General features: G+C 39.1%; 1 protein-coding gene across 1 annotated transcript in view; it reads left to right on the forward strand.

The window, feature by feature from the left end:
- Positions 1-15,751, forward strand: part of COG3 (component of oligomeric golgi complex 3) — a 1,722,808-nt gene that overhangs the window by 162,133 nt on the left and 1,544,924 nt on the right. Inside the window, exon 3 of the mRNA XM_044072049.1 lies at positions 10,296-10,357. Coding sequence (XP_043927984.1) covers positions 10,296-10,357 — 62 coding nt within the window. The remainder of the gene's footprint in view (positions 1-10,295; positions 10,358-15,751) is intronic.

The raw sequence follows: 15,751 nt of genomic DNA on the forward strand, positions 1-15,751 counted from the left end.
ACAAGTTATTTACATATGTACATAAACACACACACACACACACACACACACACACACACACACACACACACACAATGCTCAGAGAAGGCTGACAGAATTCTCCAGTTCCCCACTACTATCATCTTTGCAAGATAGTACTGCCACCACTTCATAGCTTTTAGGTTAGAAGTTCAACAGTTACCACAGTACTGCTTTCCAACAGGTAAATATAAAATATAGCAGTAATAATAATAAATAATAAAACAGAAAATAGCTGTGGGCTGAGTGATATGGATTTGGTGATAGATGCCCAGCTAGACAACATACAGTGCTAAATAATATCTTCTTCCCAGATGATGCATTGCACCTAAATAAATAACCTGACATGAGAAGTGAAGGTGACTTGCCATCCTTCAAAAACACCGTTTGAGAAATGTTTGATATGTTGTACAAATTGTGATTTAGATGAAATGATTTCCAAATCAAATTAGTTTTCAGTTGCTTGGTTTCAGTATTTTTTAATTAAAACAAGTTTGACATAATCAAGCTATGCATACTCATATTTTCACAAATGCCATTATATACTGAGGTTAGTGATAGAGACTGACTAACCTGATGTACACACTTACTTTAACAGGAATGAGTGTCTTCTTTTTTATTTTTGTCATGCTTGTCGTTTCTTTTCTGGGGGATTTAGCTTTAAGAAGCTGTCCACTTCCTTCCTGCTGGGTGGGATATCATTTATGGCACATGTTATAAATGAGTGACAGCTCATTCAGTCAGTCGGGGTAAGGTTTTAATTCTCAAGAATTCTAAGCTGATGGGCTTTCCCCTTAAAGTTTCTAATAGCTTTGGGTTTAAAGTTATTGGGAGACCTAAATGGAGTAATGTAGCTGCTTTTAAAAGTACCTTAAATATCTACACTTCCACTAAAGTTTATTTTAAAAAGGTGTGTTCATACAAGACTTTGAAATTCATAAATAAGTTTAGTGAAATGGATTGCAGCTTTGCCAAAAAACTGATATTTTTGGGAATTGTGTTTCCCACTAAAATTGTATGTAATTGCATTGTGTTGACATTGTTTTAGTAGCAGTGACTTGGAAAAAGCAGATATGTCCAGTTTCATAATAACTTGATCTATTTTTCTTTATTGTGTGATACATTTGCCTCTATGTTAAGACTGGGTTATTTTATTTAGTATGCAAGGGCTGATATCCAAGCTTATTTTTAATCGGCATTGATTAAGCAGGTTCAAAGAGTGATTGCAAGAACAGGCTCATCTGTTGATAAAAATTCAAATGTGTTAGGCTTAGGATTTTTCCTCTGATTTTGGGTATACCCTTGGCATTTGCACTAATGGCTCTAGTAAAATCGTCAGATTAATCTACATTGCCAAGATCCTTGGATTGTAATACACCTATGTCTGATTATTATTGATTGAGACAATATTATTGATAGCTGTGAAGTTGAAGACTCCATCAGTCTAGCATAAAGATTTATAGTGAATATGAACACACTGGAAAATGGAAAAGCTGATTACTCAGTTCTAAAAATTTGCTAAGCTCAATCAGATGAGTCACATCCACAACATCATCCATGCTATGCACACTTCTTGCACTGAGTTAGGGTGCACAGTATCTGTAAGTGCAAGGTGGTCTTCAAAGTTCATAGTTCAGATTTTGAGCCTTTGTGGCAGATAATAGCTTTTTATGGCAGAGGGGGAGAAAATTTTGTAAAATGAACACTGCAGGGAAGTGGAAAATGATAGGTGACTAGATTCCCTCTTTGGAAAGGGAGTACTCGGAGATGGAATTGTTCTGAAAATCTAAGTTTCCTTTTGGGTTTGTATGAGCTGAGCAGGCCTTTGGAAAAGGGTAGTGGAATTTGGAGATTGAAGTAAAAAAAAACAAAAACAAAAAAAAAAGAGCAGCCAAATCTTGGAAGTAGATTAAAAGAATTGGAGTGGAAAGTTACTCAAGTCTGCCAAGTATTGTGCAATGGTGGGAGTCCCTCATAGATGATGCAACACATTTATCCACTTTATTATAAGTAGTGGTGGGCTTGTCTAAGTAACCCTTTTGAAGGGATATTAAAACCTCACTATACTTTAGTGAAAGGATGTGTGTAGCTTTGGCGTCAGTACTTCTGGCAATCCTGGAAAGAAAGTAATTTGGTCACCCTAGTATGCCCATTTCTTATGAGTCGTTTTAGGAACTTTACTTGTGTGTTCTGAGAAGGTGAGAAATTTACTCAGTAAAACACTCAGCTAATTAACTTCATCAGTCTTAGCTAGAGGGTGGGTAGGGAGTTTTTTGGAGGTGGTTGAGTACTGTTTGCTGGAGAGACCACAGAGGTACCTCACTAGGAGAATCCAGGGCCTCAACATCTGCCATACACAGGTAGTTTAAAGGCTCTGTCCCTCTACTCAGTGTCATACAGACTCCTCAGAGGTGACCTCTGTCTGGCATAAAAAGCAATCTCAGAACCCGCCTTGATGGGACTGCTGCATATCTGCAAGTCAAGCTCCACTCTAGTAACCCGCACATGCGACCTCAACCTGGTATGTGACATCAGTAGGACTTGTTGCCGGAACAGATTTGTGTCTCAGAGACTCCCCCTTTTGTGGAATAGACTCTCTCGCCACTTTAAGCAGAGTATCTCGTTAACCCATGTAAGTGCATCACGGTTAACTGGATGGGGAACAGAAAATACAGGAAACAGAATCAAACTGAGCAGGTAAAATCTGGTTCAATAACAAATTCAAAAGCAGCAAGTAAAACAAAAGAACCAGCTAATAGATCATTGTATAAGACACTTGTTTAATCTAAAAAATAATAATATACGTTCTATATTTTTACTATTTTTGTTTTTTAGATTAAACAAGTTTTGTAGAATAAACAAGTGTTTTATACAGTGATTTGTTAGCTGGTTCTTTTGTTTAATTGCAACAGAAAATACACCCCTGGGATTTCACCTGTGTCCCTGCTGGACAGTGGCATCAGTGCTGATTTGTTGGAACATGAGCTAAATTCTTGGCTAGGCTTGTAAGGGCCTTGGGACCAATAGCCTAGTAACTTCCTATGGTACTATATGATAGCATTTGACTTTAATATGTTGAGCTGGCGAGCGTTTTGTTTTGAGCAGTCTTACAAGGTGGAGAAGCATTATTGCAATTCGTGTTCCACTTGATTAACTTAGGACCTGTGGCTAAGAGGTCATGTCATCGGCAAATTGAATGTATTGCAGATGTTGAACTTCCATGTCAGAACAGGATGACTTACCACAGTGTAGTTAGTGTCACTTCATTCAACTTTGACCATTTTTTTTTTTACAGTTAAGATGTCAAGTTTTAATACTTCAAGCATTTCCAAACTGCTTCAGACGCTGTCAGAACTCTTTTGCAAATTTGCTTGGTCACTAATATTGATTGCAGTTTTTCCTGTCATAATTTTGGACTCCATCACAGTATTGTTCACTGTACAAGTCAGTGTATATATTTACAATTTGCTTTCAGTACTTTTGTGCAGGTGAATACGACGCTTCTGTAAATCATAGGTTTTCTTATGTAGCTTGCAACAAAACTAGTGACAATATAAGTAAAGATTCCTGGCAATTTAAACTGATTACATTGTTTTCTAAAGAAGCTTACTGCAACTGAACATTAACATAGTGTTCATTGTTCTTGGGGAAGAAAGATAGAACAGTTTATTCCTGCTCTGCTGTTAACTCTGACTCTGATTTCACATTGCTCAAAAAAGGTCTTTGTCTAGTGGAATTTTGTATTTTTTAACTAGTACATGTTTCTGTTATTGGGACAGAGTGCTTTCTTTTTAGCATTTTAATTTTTGGTTGTCACGTAGCATGTGTAGTGTGCTGTGTTACAATCACAAATATCAGGAACAAAAAATCCACTAAAACTAAAAACAAAACTGAAGTGGGTCCCATATTATTTTTCCATACAGAGAGAAGCCCCTCTGCATTCATAGGTTCATAGGTTTATACTAGGCTATCTGCCCTAAGGCATTTATAAGCCTAGCCCAAAGTTTTGTGGGTTACGCCACCCCTTATATGAAAAAATACTGTACCCATTAGTTTGTTGTGCCTCTGTCCAGCAGTGACACAGAGATGATTCCCGGGGTAAACCTACGATCTCCTATCCACAGGTCAAGATTTCTCTTGAACAGAGCCAGCGAGGTGCTCTGCCTCACATGGACCGGGATTTTATTCCACAGCATAGGGAGTCTCTGAGTGATAAATCTATCCCTCCAGCACGTCCTATTTATATCCGTGCTAAGGTTTAAGTCGCTTGCTCTAGTGGTTTTGTTGGATTTGGATTTTTTGAGGTGGAGCATGTCCATTAATTCCGGGTTGGACATGTCCTTGTATGTCAGGCACATGTCACCTCTGAGCAGACGGTATGCGACTGAATAGAGCTGGAGTTTCTTCAATCTGGCAGCATATGACAGATTTTGGAGTCCCTTTATCCTTTTGGTGAGGAACTTTTGGGGTCTCTCCAATTGGTGCAGATGTCAGGTGAGATACATCCCGAATGGGGCATTGTACTCAATCATTGGTCTGATAAGTGAAGAGTACAGGGGAACAATGACCTCACTAGATCTGGATGTGAATCCCTTCATGATCAGGTGGGCAATGTAGAAGGTTTTTCTAACCACTTTAGCAACGTGAGTGTCAAAAGAAAGGCCACTGTCAACCTGGGTCCCCAGGTCCCTGATAACCTCTTCTGTGCTTAGTGGATTGCCACCTATATGGTAGCTTGGGGTTACCTTGTTTTTCCCGAAGGGTATGACTATACATTTTTGGCGTTTAACTTCAGGCCATGGCTCTGGCACCAGCTATCTGTTTCCGTGAGTCCCTTCTGAAGGATATCCGTGTCCGATGCACTTTCCACTATGGCGCCCAGTTTGCAGTCGTCTGCAAACTTTGTCAGCCAAAGTCCTCCCATGTTGGCCTGTACTGCTGAGAAGTAGATGCCGAACAATAGGGGGCCAAGGACCGAGCCCTGTGGGACACCACTTGTGACCGGCTTGGAGTCTGACATAGCGCCAGCAACTCTAACCCTGTGGGTTCTGTCCTTAAGCCAGTTTGCAACCCATCTTGTGACATATGGGTTTACATTTAAGCTGGTAAGTTTTTCTACAATACCCGAGTGGGGTATTGTGTCAGAAGCCTTTGCAAGGTCAAGGTAGGCTGTATGGACTGCTTTTCCCTCATCAATGGCCTTGGTGACTGTTTCGAAGAAGTCGACCAAGTTCAAAAGGCATGATCTGCCCTTGACGAAGCCAAACTGGGTCGTGTCCAATGTCTGCAAGTCCCCTATATCTTTGTTTATGAGCTCCATTATGATCCTCTCCATAGCTTTGCAGACTAGACTTGTTAAGCTTATGGGGCGGTAATTACCAGGGTCCGTAGAGGCACCGCCTTTGTGGAGTGGGACCACAGTTGCCGTACGCCACTCCTTGGGCACGTATCCTGTGGTAAGGCTGAGATTAAACAGCTGCCTTATGTGCCGGTTTAATTCCTCATTTAGCTCGTGTAGCACACAGCCTGCGACACCCATTGATGCTGTGTTTTTAGCTTTAGAGAGAGCAGCTTTCACCTGCGCATTTGAGATGTCTGGGAGGCTACACTCCGCTGGGATAGTTATCTCTCCTTTAGTGGGGGAGAGGGGGGTGAAGTTTGCACTGAACCTGTCTGCTGGTATGTTGGCAATGTCTGTGGGTTCAGTGATTTTTGTATCATTTTGGACTAATTCTGAGCATATCTGGGAGTTTCCACCCAGGTTCCTAACATAGCTGAAAAAGGCCTTATGATTGTCCTTTGAATCCATGGCAATTTTTCTCTCAAAATTGGCCTTAGTTGATTTTATGAGTGCTCGTATTTTTTTACTAATAATGATCAGGGGTGACTTCCCTTTTATGGATTTTGTTCTATCATGTAATAGCTTTCTCCTCTTATTGTAAAGTTTGTTAATGGCTGGGGTCCACCAGACTGGATGTTTGCCCTTTGTGGAAAGAGTCTTGGTTTTATTTGGGATTGCCTGATCCATGCAGTCCTGGAGGTGTTCATAGAAGGCATTTGTAAGGGCTTCCGCAGCTTGGGTTGTGGTTTCCACTGGCTCAGGGGCCTTGAAGGATACCACATCAGTCTTGAGTAATGTGAAGTTTGCTTTAGAGAAGTTCTTCACTGTGGTCTTTTTTGTTTGGGGTGGGGGGATGTGGATTTCCAGTGAGATTAGTTTATGATCAGATCTCACCAATGAGGGATATACTTCCGGTGTGGAGCATTTTGTCCCAATGTTTGTGATAATGAGATCTAGTATATTATCTCCTCTCGTGGGAACAGTGACTAGCTGTTCCATGGCATTTGAATTTATGAACTCCAGGAACCGTTGGGCTAGAAAGTTAGGGCTTGAGTAATGTTCCCAGTCTATATTCGGGTAGTTGAAGTCACCCAATATGATGGTGTTTGGAGATACATTTATACCTTCCAGTGTCTTCAGGAAGGCTGTGTGGGGCTCCTGAGTTTGAGATGGTGGCCTGTAGCATGCTACAATTTGTAGAGCAGTTTTGCCTATGGTTAGTTGCACCTGGATGGTTTCTGAAGCTTCATGCGTTGCCACCAACCTGGAGGTGTGGGTATCCTTTATGAATATGGATACACCCCCCCCCCTTTTGTGGTGTGGTCCGGGTTTTGGGGCCGGAACGCATGATATGAGGTAAAACCTAATAGTGCCGGGGTGCTCTCAGGAGCCTTGAACCAGGTTTCAGTTACAGCACAGATATAGATGTTCTCCATACTGAGAAGGGCCTCGAGTGCGTGCATTTTGAGATTTAGACTTCTGGCATTGAGCAGCATTACCCTCAGTTTCTTCCCATTTTTGTTTTCTAGGGTGGTAGGTTTAGAATTTGAGCCTTGCCTAAAAAAGGCACTATGGGGGTGGCAAGAGCCTTAGCCAATATCCGGAATCCCAGGGGTGACAGGTGCAAGCCGTCCCTTGCGAATCAGCATGGCTTGTCAAGCATGTCATCCCAGGCAGACAGACACTGGATCCCCTTTGAATGACACCAGACATTAAGCCAATTGTTAAAGCTGATCATCTTGTCTCCATATTGTGGCATCATTCTTGGTGAAGGAAGGATAATGCTCAGGGTCAGGGTCATACCTGCCTGGGCTACATAATCAGAGAGCTCCTCTATGTCTCTTTTCATGTAGTCCAGGGAGGTACGTCTCAGGTCGTTCACACCAGTATGGACAATGACTGTGTCATATTTGTACTTGCCGTGGAGTGACCCGAGTGCTTGTGTTATGTGGCGGATTCTAGCGCCCGATAGGCAGCTTACTGTGACCCTCTCCTTGTTCAGCCTGGTGAGTGGGACGTCAGTGTGTCTGACTATGGAGTCACCTATGACAAGTATGTTTGGTGTTGTATTTGGCCTTAAGGGCTGTGACTGCTTTGCACACTGATTTTGTGGTTTATGTGTTGCTTGTGGGGTGTCTTGAGGTAGCAGTTGTTTGGGTGTCTGCTTTGGAGGCCTCTGCTGTTTAGGTAAATTTTACTCAGAGCCTCTGAGTATGTCTTTGTGTGTTTATGTGTTTGATTCAGTGGTGTGGTAGCATTATGTGAGGCTGGTTTTGTGGTGTGTGTAGTTGCCTTCTCCTCCTGTCTGGTCTTGCCAATCCTGAGTTGAGAGAGCTCAGCCTCCAGTTTGGCTAAATAGCTGCATCTCTCGCAAGTATTTGTGTTATGTGGGAGGAGGAGGGGGTTGTCTGTGTACATGAGGCAGTTATAACATTGCCTCAAGATTCCCAGATTCACCAGCTGGACCAGAGTGGAGATTGACAACTGACCTTTGGACATGCTAGAATAATATTGGGAATTCCTTAATAATTGAAAACAAGGGCCAGTGGGGAGTGAGGGTGTAGTGCTTTTAATTTTTAGTGCTGACTTATATAATTGCTTTAGTGAGCAAGTGCCAGATAACTTGAGTGCAATGTGTTACAAGTAACTAAATGCAAAAACGACAAACAGTAACTTTCTTTCAAGTGAAACAAGGAAATAAGTACAGTAAGCAATGCAGATATCACTAGTGATCCACAGAAGCGCTGTGAAGCCGCATATTTGGTGGAATTAGCGTTCCAGGGAAATAACAAGCAAACAAACAACAAGCATATAAACAAAGCTAGATTCAGCAGGCCTGGATCTAGTCTATGCTACAGCAAACAAGGTGTACCAATTTCAGTAAGATACAGTTCAAATATTCAGGCACTATAAACCTTTAACCAGAAATTCCCAGCTCAGAAGGGCAGAGTCCAGCCTCTTCTCCCACAAGAGTGCAGACCACGAACCTTCTTAATGTAAAATAACTGGCCTGAAGCCCAAGTGCTTAAACAAGAACTAATACACTTGGACACTGGGCTTTCAGTCAGCAGTTCCCAACTTAGAAGGATGAAAGCTACCTGTCCTGCCACCACAGTGTTTGCCACAAACTTTCCTAATGTAAAACAACTGGTCTGAAGCCCAGGTGCTTAATCCAAAAGACTTAGAATGATAGCTACACTTTAATCAAGTTACAACCAAGCAGTAATAAATACAATTGAATACTTTAGAGAATTTCTGGATTATTGCTCAAGTTACACAAACAAAGCTAGATCCAGCAGGCCCGAATCCAGTCTGTGCCACAGCAAACAAGACGCACCAACTTCAGTAAGAAAAGCAGTTCAGATATGCATGTACTATAAGCCTTTAACCAGAAATTCCCAGCTCAGAAGGGCAGAGTCCAGCCTCTCCTCCCACAAGAGTGCAGACCACGAACCCTCTTAATGTAAAATAACTGGCCTGAAAGCCCAAGTGCTTAAACCAGAATTAATACACTTTTAGAATAACAGACACTGAGCCCTCAATCAGCAGTTCCCAACCTAGAAGGATGTAAGCTACCTGTTCTGCCACAACAGTGCAGACCACAAACCCTCTCAGTGCAAAACAACTGGTCCGAAGCCCAAGTGTTTAAACCAAAAGGCTTAGAATAAGTTACACCAAGCAGTAATAAATACAACTGAGTATTTTTAAGATGATGCAAAAGTAAAATGAAGTAGGTAGAAACACAAGTACAGTAAAAGCAGATGAATTTTTTTTTTTTTTTTTTTTTTTTTTTTTTTTAAATCTGAACAAGTGCTGAGATCAAAGAAACAGATTTGAGTGCTGAAACTAGAAAACTGGCTAGTTATAAGAAAAAAAAACAAACTAGAAGGCTTCCCTCAAACACAGAAGGGCTTGGGGGCTCAGAAGCCTACAAATAGTCTATACCACTTAACAGGAAAGGCAGGAAATAAGCTTTATTTATTTATTTATTTTTTTTGTCTGTTTCCCATATGCTCTCTTTGTACACAGTAGGAGTGCCTGAAATCAGAATATGATCTCACTGCACTCAGTTGAGTGAGCAAATGAGATGGGCCCAGAGGCAGGCTGAGGGGCGGGCAGTTTCAAGGCCACTAAGATTAACACAAAAAAAATAAACAGGGAGGGTGGGTGGGAATAACTTAAGAGCAGAGTTAAAACTGCCAGTTCAGTTAAATATTCCTTCAACACAGTTTAAATCAAATTAAATACTGTATTTTTTTTAAAAAAAAAGTGCAGATAAAGGTACTTAAATTCTCTTATGCGTCCAGTTGAATATAACCAAGTTCTTAGCCGGCCAAAGCTGAGGTTTTTAAGCAGAAAATATGTCACACTGTACCACTTAAAAAGGCAAGGACAGGAAATCAAAGAATGTGGCTACCCCCACACCTGTAATTACTAGCAAATAACAAACAGCAGAGTTAAAACTGCCAGTTCAGTTAAATATTCCTTCAACACAGTTTAAATCAAATTAAATACTGTATTTTTTAAAAAAAAAAAAAGTGCAGATAAAGGTACTTAAATTCTCTTATACGTCCAGTTGAATATAACCAAGTTCTTAGCCGCACATGTACACATCTAGGTGGGCTATGCTTGCTGTATCCCATCCTTGATTTAATTATCTCCAAGGTCACTGCACTGTAGGAAAAGGAAATTTCCCCTACAAATAGCATCATTCACAAAAAGTACTTTTTGTGTTTTGAGATGTTTGCCAACAGTGGCTGTCTCAGTTTGCCTATAGTGACTGTACACCACTGGTGAGTACCATTGAGCAACCTTCATCTCCAAGAAAATGCACTTTGATCTGTATGTTAACAGCAAAGTATAGTTTAAGTTCAAGCTGCATTTAAAGGTTTTTGCTGTTCCTTTAACTAATTTCTATCTTTGTTTTTTTATGCAGTTCTTTTCTTGGTTCTCAAAGCTGCAGATAAACATGGATCAAAATGAAGGTGCAAAATACAGGTATGTCTAAGTATGTGTATTTTTTTGTTTGTATTGTGGTGTCAGTAGGTGGGAAGTCTGTGAAACTAGTGGCTGTTTTCTTTACATTTATAATGACTTTTTATTAGAAAACATCTTGTGCTGCTAAATTTTAGATACTGATCACCTGTTGATCTTCAAAAGCTTGTTTATGTGGTTTGTTCAGTAGAACCTTCTAGAAGTCATGCAAAGCAGTACCTTACAGAGAAGCCCACCCCTATGTCTAGTATTGACCTGTGTGGAAAATAGGGTGGTTTCTGTTTCGTACCATCTGTGATTCTTGGGGAACTACTACATGGAGATGCTTTTTTAGTAGTGCTGTTTCATTCTCACGTATGAAGTAACTGCTTGCATTTTCGAGGGGGGGAGAGTTTGCAAAACATATTTGTTTGCTTTTCGTAGCTACCCTTGTCCTTGGCTTCTGCTGTAAGCATACCAATTGCCCCTTGGATACAATGATTTTTGTTAACATGTTTGTTAAACATAACAATTTTTAAAAAGTAGAATGTACAAGTATGGTAATAAAAAAGAAAACAAGCTACAACCACCATTCCATTATTTTCATGCAGTATACATATACATTTTCTTTAACAATTATCATTCACAACAGTATTACATAAATTGCTCAATTACTGCCTTTCCTTAATCTCCCTTCTCTTCTTGAGTGTTATCCTGCATGCATGTTCCATGTATTTCTATATAGTTTGCTCCTACACTTTTCCAAAGATCCCACCTCCAGTTTGTTAATCTCCTTTACAATAGTCATTACTTCAATTTCAGTTGGTTTAAAGTTTAATTTCCACTTTCTACTAATTGTTTTTTTTTTGTAGCTAGTAGCATTAAACTTAGTAAGACCTTACTGCGTTTAGGCATTTCCGATTCTGTATCCCAACTCAAGTGAATCATTTCCTTAGATAAATCCATTTGCTCTCCCAATATTTCTGACATATACTCTATAGAGAGTTTTTTGAAATTGGCTAACTGATTACAGTCTCTAAAAATGTTTCCAATTACCTCCTTTCTTTCCCAGCATGCCTCCATCATTTGCTTTCTGTCTGATTGATGTCTGATTGGAGAATAAAAATACCTATGAATGTACTTCCATTAAAAAATCCTAAACCTTACGGCCTTTGTTGCATAATTGCCAGTCATGCAGATATCCTCCTCGTTCTCTTACCTTGTAAATTGCCTGTCTAGTATCTCTCCCCAATCTTTTCTTACCTCCTGTGATTGATTCTTATAGTTATAAAGCAACATTTTATATGCCCTGACAATTATCCCTTTTTAATAACTACTTCTGTTGTAGACTCTACTAAAAACTCTACATATAGCTGATCTTTAACTTGGCTTTTCCCAGCCCTTACTTTTTGCCTATATTCTGTTATCCGTCCCTGGTATGGAAGGCAGTTTCTAACCTGCGGTGCAAACCTTTGCCTGGCCTCTTTCCACTCTGAACTTTCCCTCCCTAGTTATTTTTTCCCAGTACCTTGGATCCTTTGCTAATTTTCTCTTGTTATTTCCAATTCCCTTTTGCATATTTTTATACCCTTATTTGCAGTCATTCCTATTGTAAAAATCTTTTCTCCATTCCCTAGCTGACTTCTCATAATATTTTCTGCTACTTTTTGAAGTTAATGTTCTTGTGTGGTATTGGTTGTTCTCCTTAAGGACATGAATCCAAAATCCTACTCTCTTCATGTTTCGTCTAACTCCCTCATGTTCTTTATCATCCCTTTCTAATTTGATTGTAACATTTTGCGTGTGTTGCATTAGAGTGATGCAGTAGACGCTTATACACAAATCCCTTCAAATCAGGTAATACTAAACGACCCATGTTCCATAGCAAATGTCTAACCTTCTCCACTTAATTCTTGCCCTCTTCTCCACCCAGATAAATTCCTTCAACTCTTTATTAATTACTGTCCAGAACTACTACTTTGGTTGATACAAATTCTGCATGACCTGTGTATAAAATTAAAGGGATTAAAGACATTTTCATTGTTTGCTTCTTAGTATCTGTATGCTTAACCAATAGCTTCCAGTTTCTCATTTTTGTATTATTTTTTTGTTTAGTTTCTTCCCACATATCCTTAATTGTCATATCAGAATCCTTTTTTAATCCATACAGGGAAATGCTTCATCTTCTTGTGGCCCCATCATTGTGGAGATTACTGAACCAGTTCACGTGCAGGTACATAGTTTATAGCAGTAGCATTTTTTTTTATTGCCATTAGTTTAAATCCAGAAAAGTCCTGAAACTATCTCAAAATATTCCATGTTATCTGATTTCCAAGATGGCTTTGTAGTGAGTAACAGCTTAGTTTCAGCTCTGTCAGTGTGAAAACTGAAACTTAGAAAAGAGAGCCAGTGAACTTGTCTTTGGAGTAAATTTCAGTAACTGGATAGTAAATGCACTGCCTGGATCCCAACAAAAAAGAAATTCAGATAACCTGAAAAAATCAGTTACCAAAGGAGAGGAGAAGACACTAACTGGGAAGAATTATGCAGCTGTTCAACAAAAAGCAATGCATGCTCCATCTTTGGTGCAAGACATTACTTCCAGCAATATGGAGGAAAAAAATAAGTCAAATGCACTTGGAGCAATAAAAAATACCAAATGAGTATATCAACACAAGTACAATGCTGGAAAAATGGAAGACGCTTTAAACAGATATTCAGATGAGATGCTAAAACTGCAAAAATCGGAGGTCAAAATGAAGAAAAGCTTGTTTAGTATGAGACTGTAGAAGAAGAGGTGTTTCAAGAAAATGATAGAAGTGGAGGACAGAGCACATAGGGAAAACCTGAGATTTTCTGCTGTACCAGAGAAGCTGGAAGGAACCGACTATATTAATTTTATGAAAGAGCAAATGGACTGGTATTCCACAGCAGGAGTTGTTAATTGAAAGGGCACATTGTGTGTATGCTCCAAACTTGGCCATGAGAAAGCAACCTAAACCTTTAATAGTAAAGATGCAATCCAGCCAGCAGAAAGAGTTGATTCTTACAAAGCTAAGGCAGAAGGACAAAGAACAAAAATGGGAGACAGAGTGTTTGTGGAAAATGATTACTGACTGTACACCAAGCAGAAAAGCAGTACATTCATTGCAGTAATGTGGGAATGTTGAGATGCAGGCATGAGATTCAAGCTACTATACTCAGCTGTTTTCTGAATATTCTTTCCTGGAGGGTCAAAATAATTTTTTGATGCAGAACATGCTAAGGAGGAAATACAAACGTTTGTCCCAACAAAAAGTGAGCTATTAAACAGAAGGAGATTCGGATTATTGTTCTTCGGGTCATAAAGCCCATAGATAGATGGTGCCAGTGAAAACATTTCATGTGTTTCAAGGAAAGAGACTTAAGAGACAGAAAAAAAGCACAAGAGTTGACTAAGTGAACCCGGAGTATGTTAGAAATGAAGCAGAGACTGGATTTGGGAGATGGAGATCAATGGGAAGAAAACCAACAACTCAAAAATTGACAGATGTGTTATTACAAATAATTTATTTGTGAAACATGACATAACAAGAACACCTGGAAATATTGGACTTCTGTGATTTTGTTAAGCTTGTAGGGAACTCGAAAGCATATGCCCAGCTTCATGTCATGTTTGGAAGAAAGCTTAGGAGGGTGAGGAGAAAGGAAAATGTTAACTAAGTAATACATAATTTTGTTCTTAATAGTAATATTTTTATAATACATGACATAACCTGCATGCTATAAAGTGAAACTTTCTCAGTTATTTTCAAGTGTAACAGGGATACTAAAGTAAACAGGTGCTCCTGTTTTTCCTCCTATTTCTTTCTCTTTGTTCACTTTTACTAAATGCAGGCACTGTAATTAAAAATAAACAGAAGAAAAGTCTGAACAAAAGAGCATAAACAAGAATAATTGCTATGCATGTTCTTACTCTTGCATAGGAGAATGACTGGATTAAGGCCCATGGCTTGATCTAGTAACAAGTTTAAAGGGGAAGCAAAAAAAAAGAACACTACATGTAATAAGTTTTCATGTAACAAATAAATGATTGCTTTTAGATGCAACTGTGTATCTGGTTCTCATGTCTCTATGGAGGCGATCTAAGAAGGGAAAGTAAAAGCAGAATATCCCTTTCTTTCAATGGCTAGAAGATAATCTTTTCTGAAAGCATTCAAATGTTTTTTCTAATCTGAGAGGGGAATAAAGAGAAGACAAAAACAGACAGCACTTGGAAGTAGAAGCACAGGCTGTACCATGCATCTTAGCATGGCAACCTTCCTTGTAGGTTAATCCAAGTCTGTGAGTGTGGATGTCGGTCTGTAACAATTGTTCCTGTTAGGAGGATGTACATAGTTGTATGTTAGTATTAAGTTAATAGGTTTTAGGGGTGTCTGAGGTGTGTTTTGAAAGTTTTAACTAAAACAGAGTGTTTTGTAAGGTTGACATAGATTCAAATGGACATGACAAGAATCAGCTGTATAAAAGATCAACCTGCCAAACGTTAGTGTACGCATGTAACACAAAAGCTGAAACTAGACATTAAAAAAAAAGCTGTTACACATAACGGGTAGGAATAATAACTTAGTAACATAATGACAGCACTTTCTGTATTATCTTTAAATGTTACTTGTCTTATAGATTTATACAAAAATGAGAGTAGTGAACTGTATTAAAAATGCAGAGGGCAAATAGCTATGTTACAGGATACTCATTTGAAAAGAAATCAGGATGTGAATTTGATAAAAGGATTTCATGATGGTTATTCAGCTAATAGCCGAGACAAAGGAAAAGGGCAGTACTTATATTAATTGTAAGAGGAGCTCCAATAATGATAGAAGAGAAAAAAAGGTTAAGAATGGCAAATTTATAGTACTGAGGGGCTACTGGCAAGAGAGGAAGATTACACTAACATGTATTTTTCTTGCACCTAAAACTGCTATAATACAGCTTAAGAAAATTCTGGGGGATTTCAGTACGGAATATTACTTATAGGTGAGGACTGGAATTTTAATTTGCAGCAGTGAGGATGTATCTGGGGGGGGGTGGAAGGGAAAATACAACAAAAGAGGGTAGCTTTTAAAAAAATTAATGAAAATATTTGGCATGGAAGATGTGAATTCGGTAAGAGTTGGGAGAGAATTTACATATTCCCCAAGGTACAAAAACTGGGTTAGGCTAGGCAGAACATGTATTTCACAGGAACATATGCATTTAATTGAAAGTTTTAAAATGCATCCAATACCCATTTCAGATAATTCACCAATAATAATTAAAATAAAAATGCAGGATAATGAAATAAAAATGAGACACTGGCACTTACCTGCCTGTCTGTTAAAAAGAGAGGAATTTAAGGAATGGGTAGTGGAAATTATTCAGGAGTTACTAGAGAAGACA

This window comes from Protopterus annectens, chromosome 5.part0 (assembly GCF_019279795.1).
Source record: "Protopterus annectens isolate FY-2018-M chromosome 5.part0, PAN1.0, whole genome shotgun sequence".
Classification (NCBI taxonomy): Eukaryota; Metazoa; Chordata; order Ceratodontiformes; family Protopteridae; genus Protopterus; species Protopterus annectens.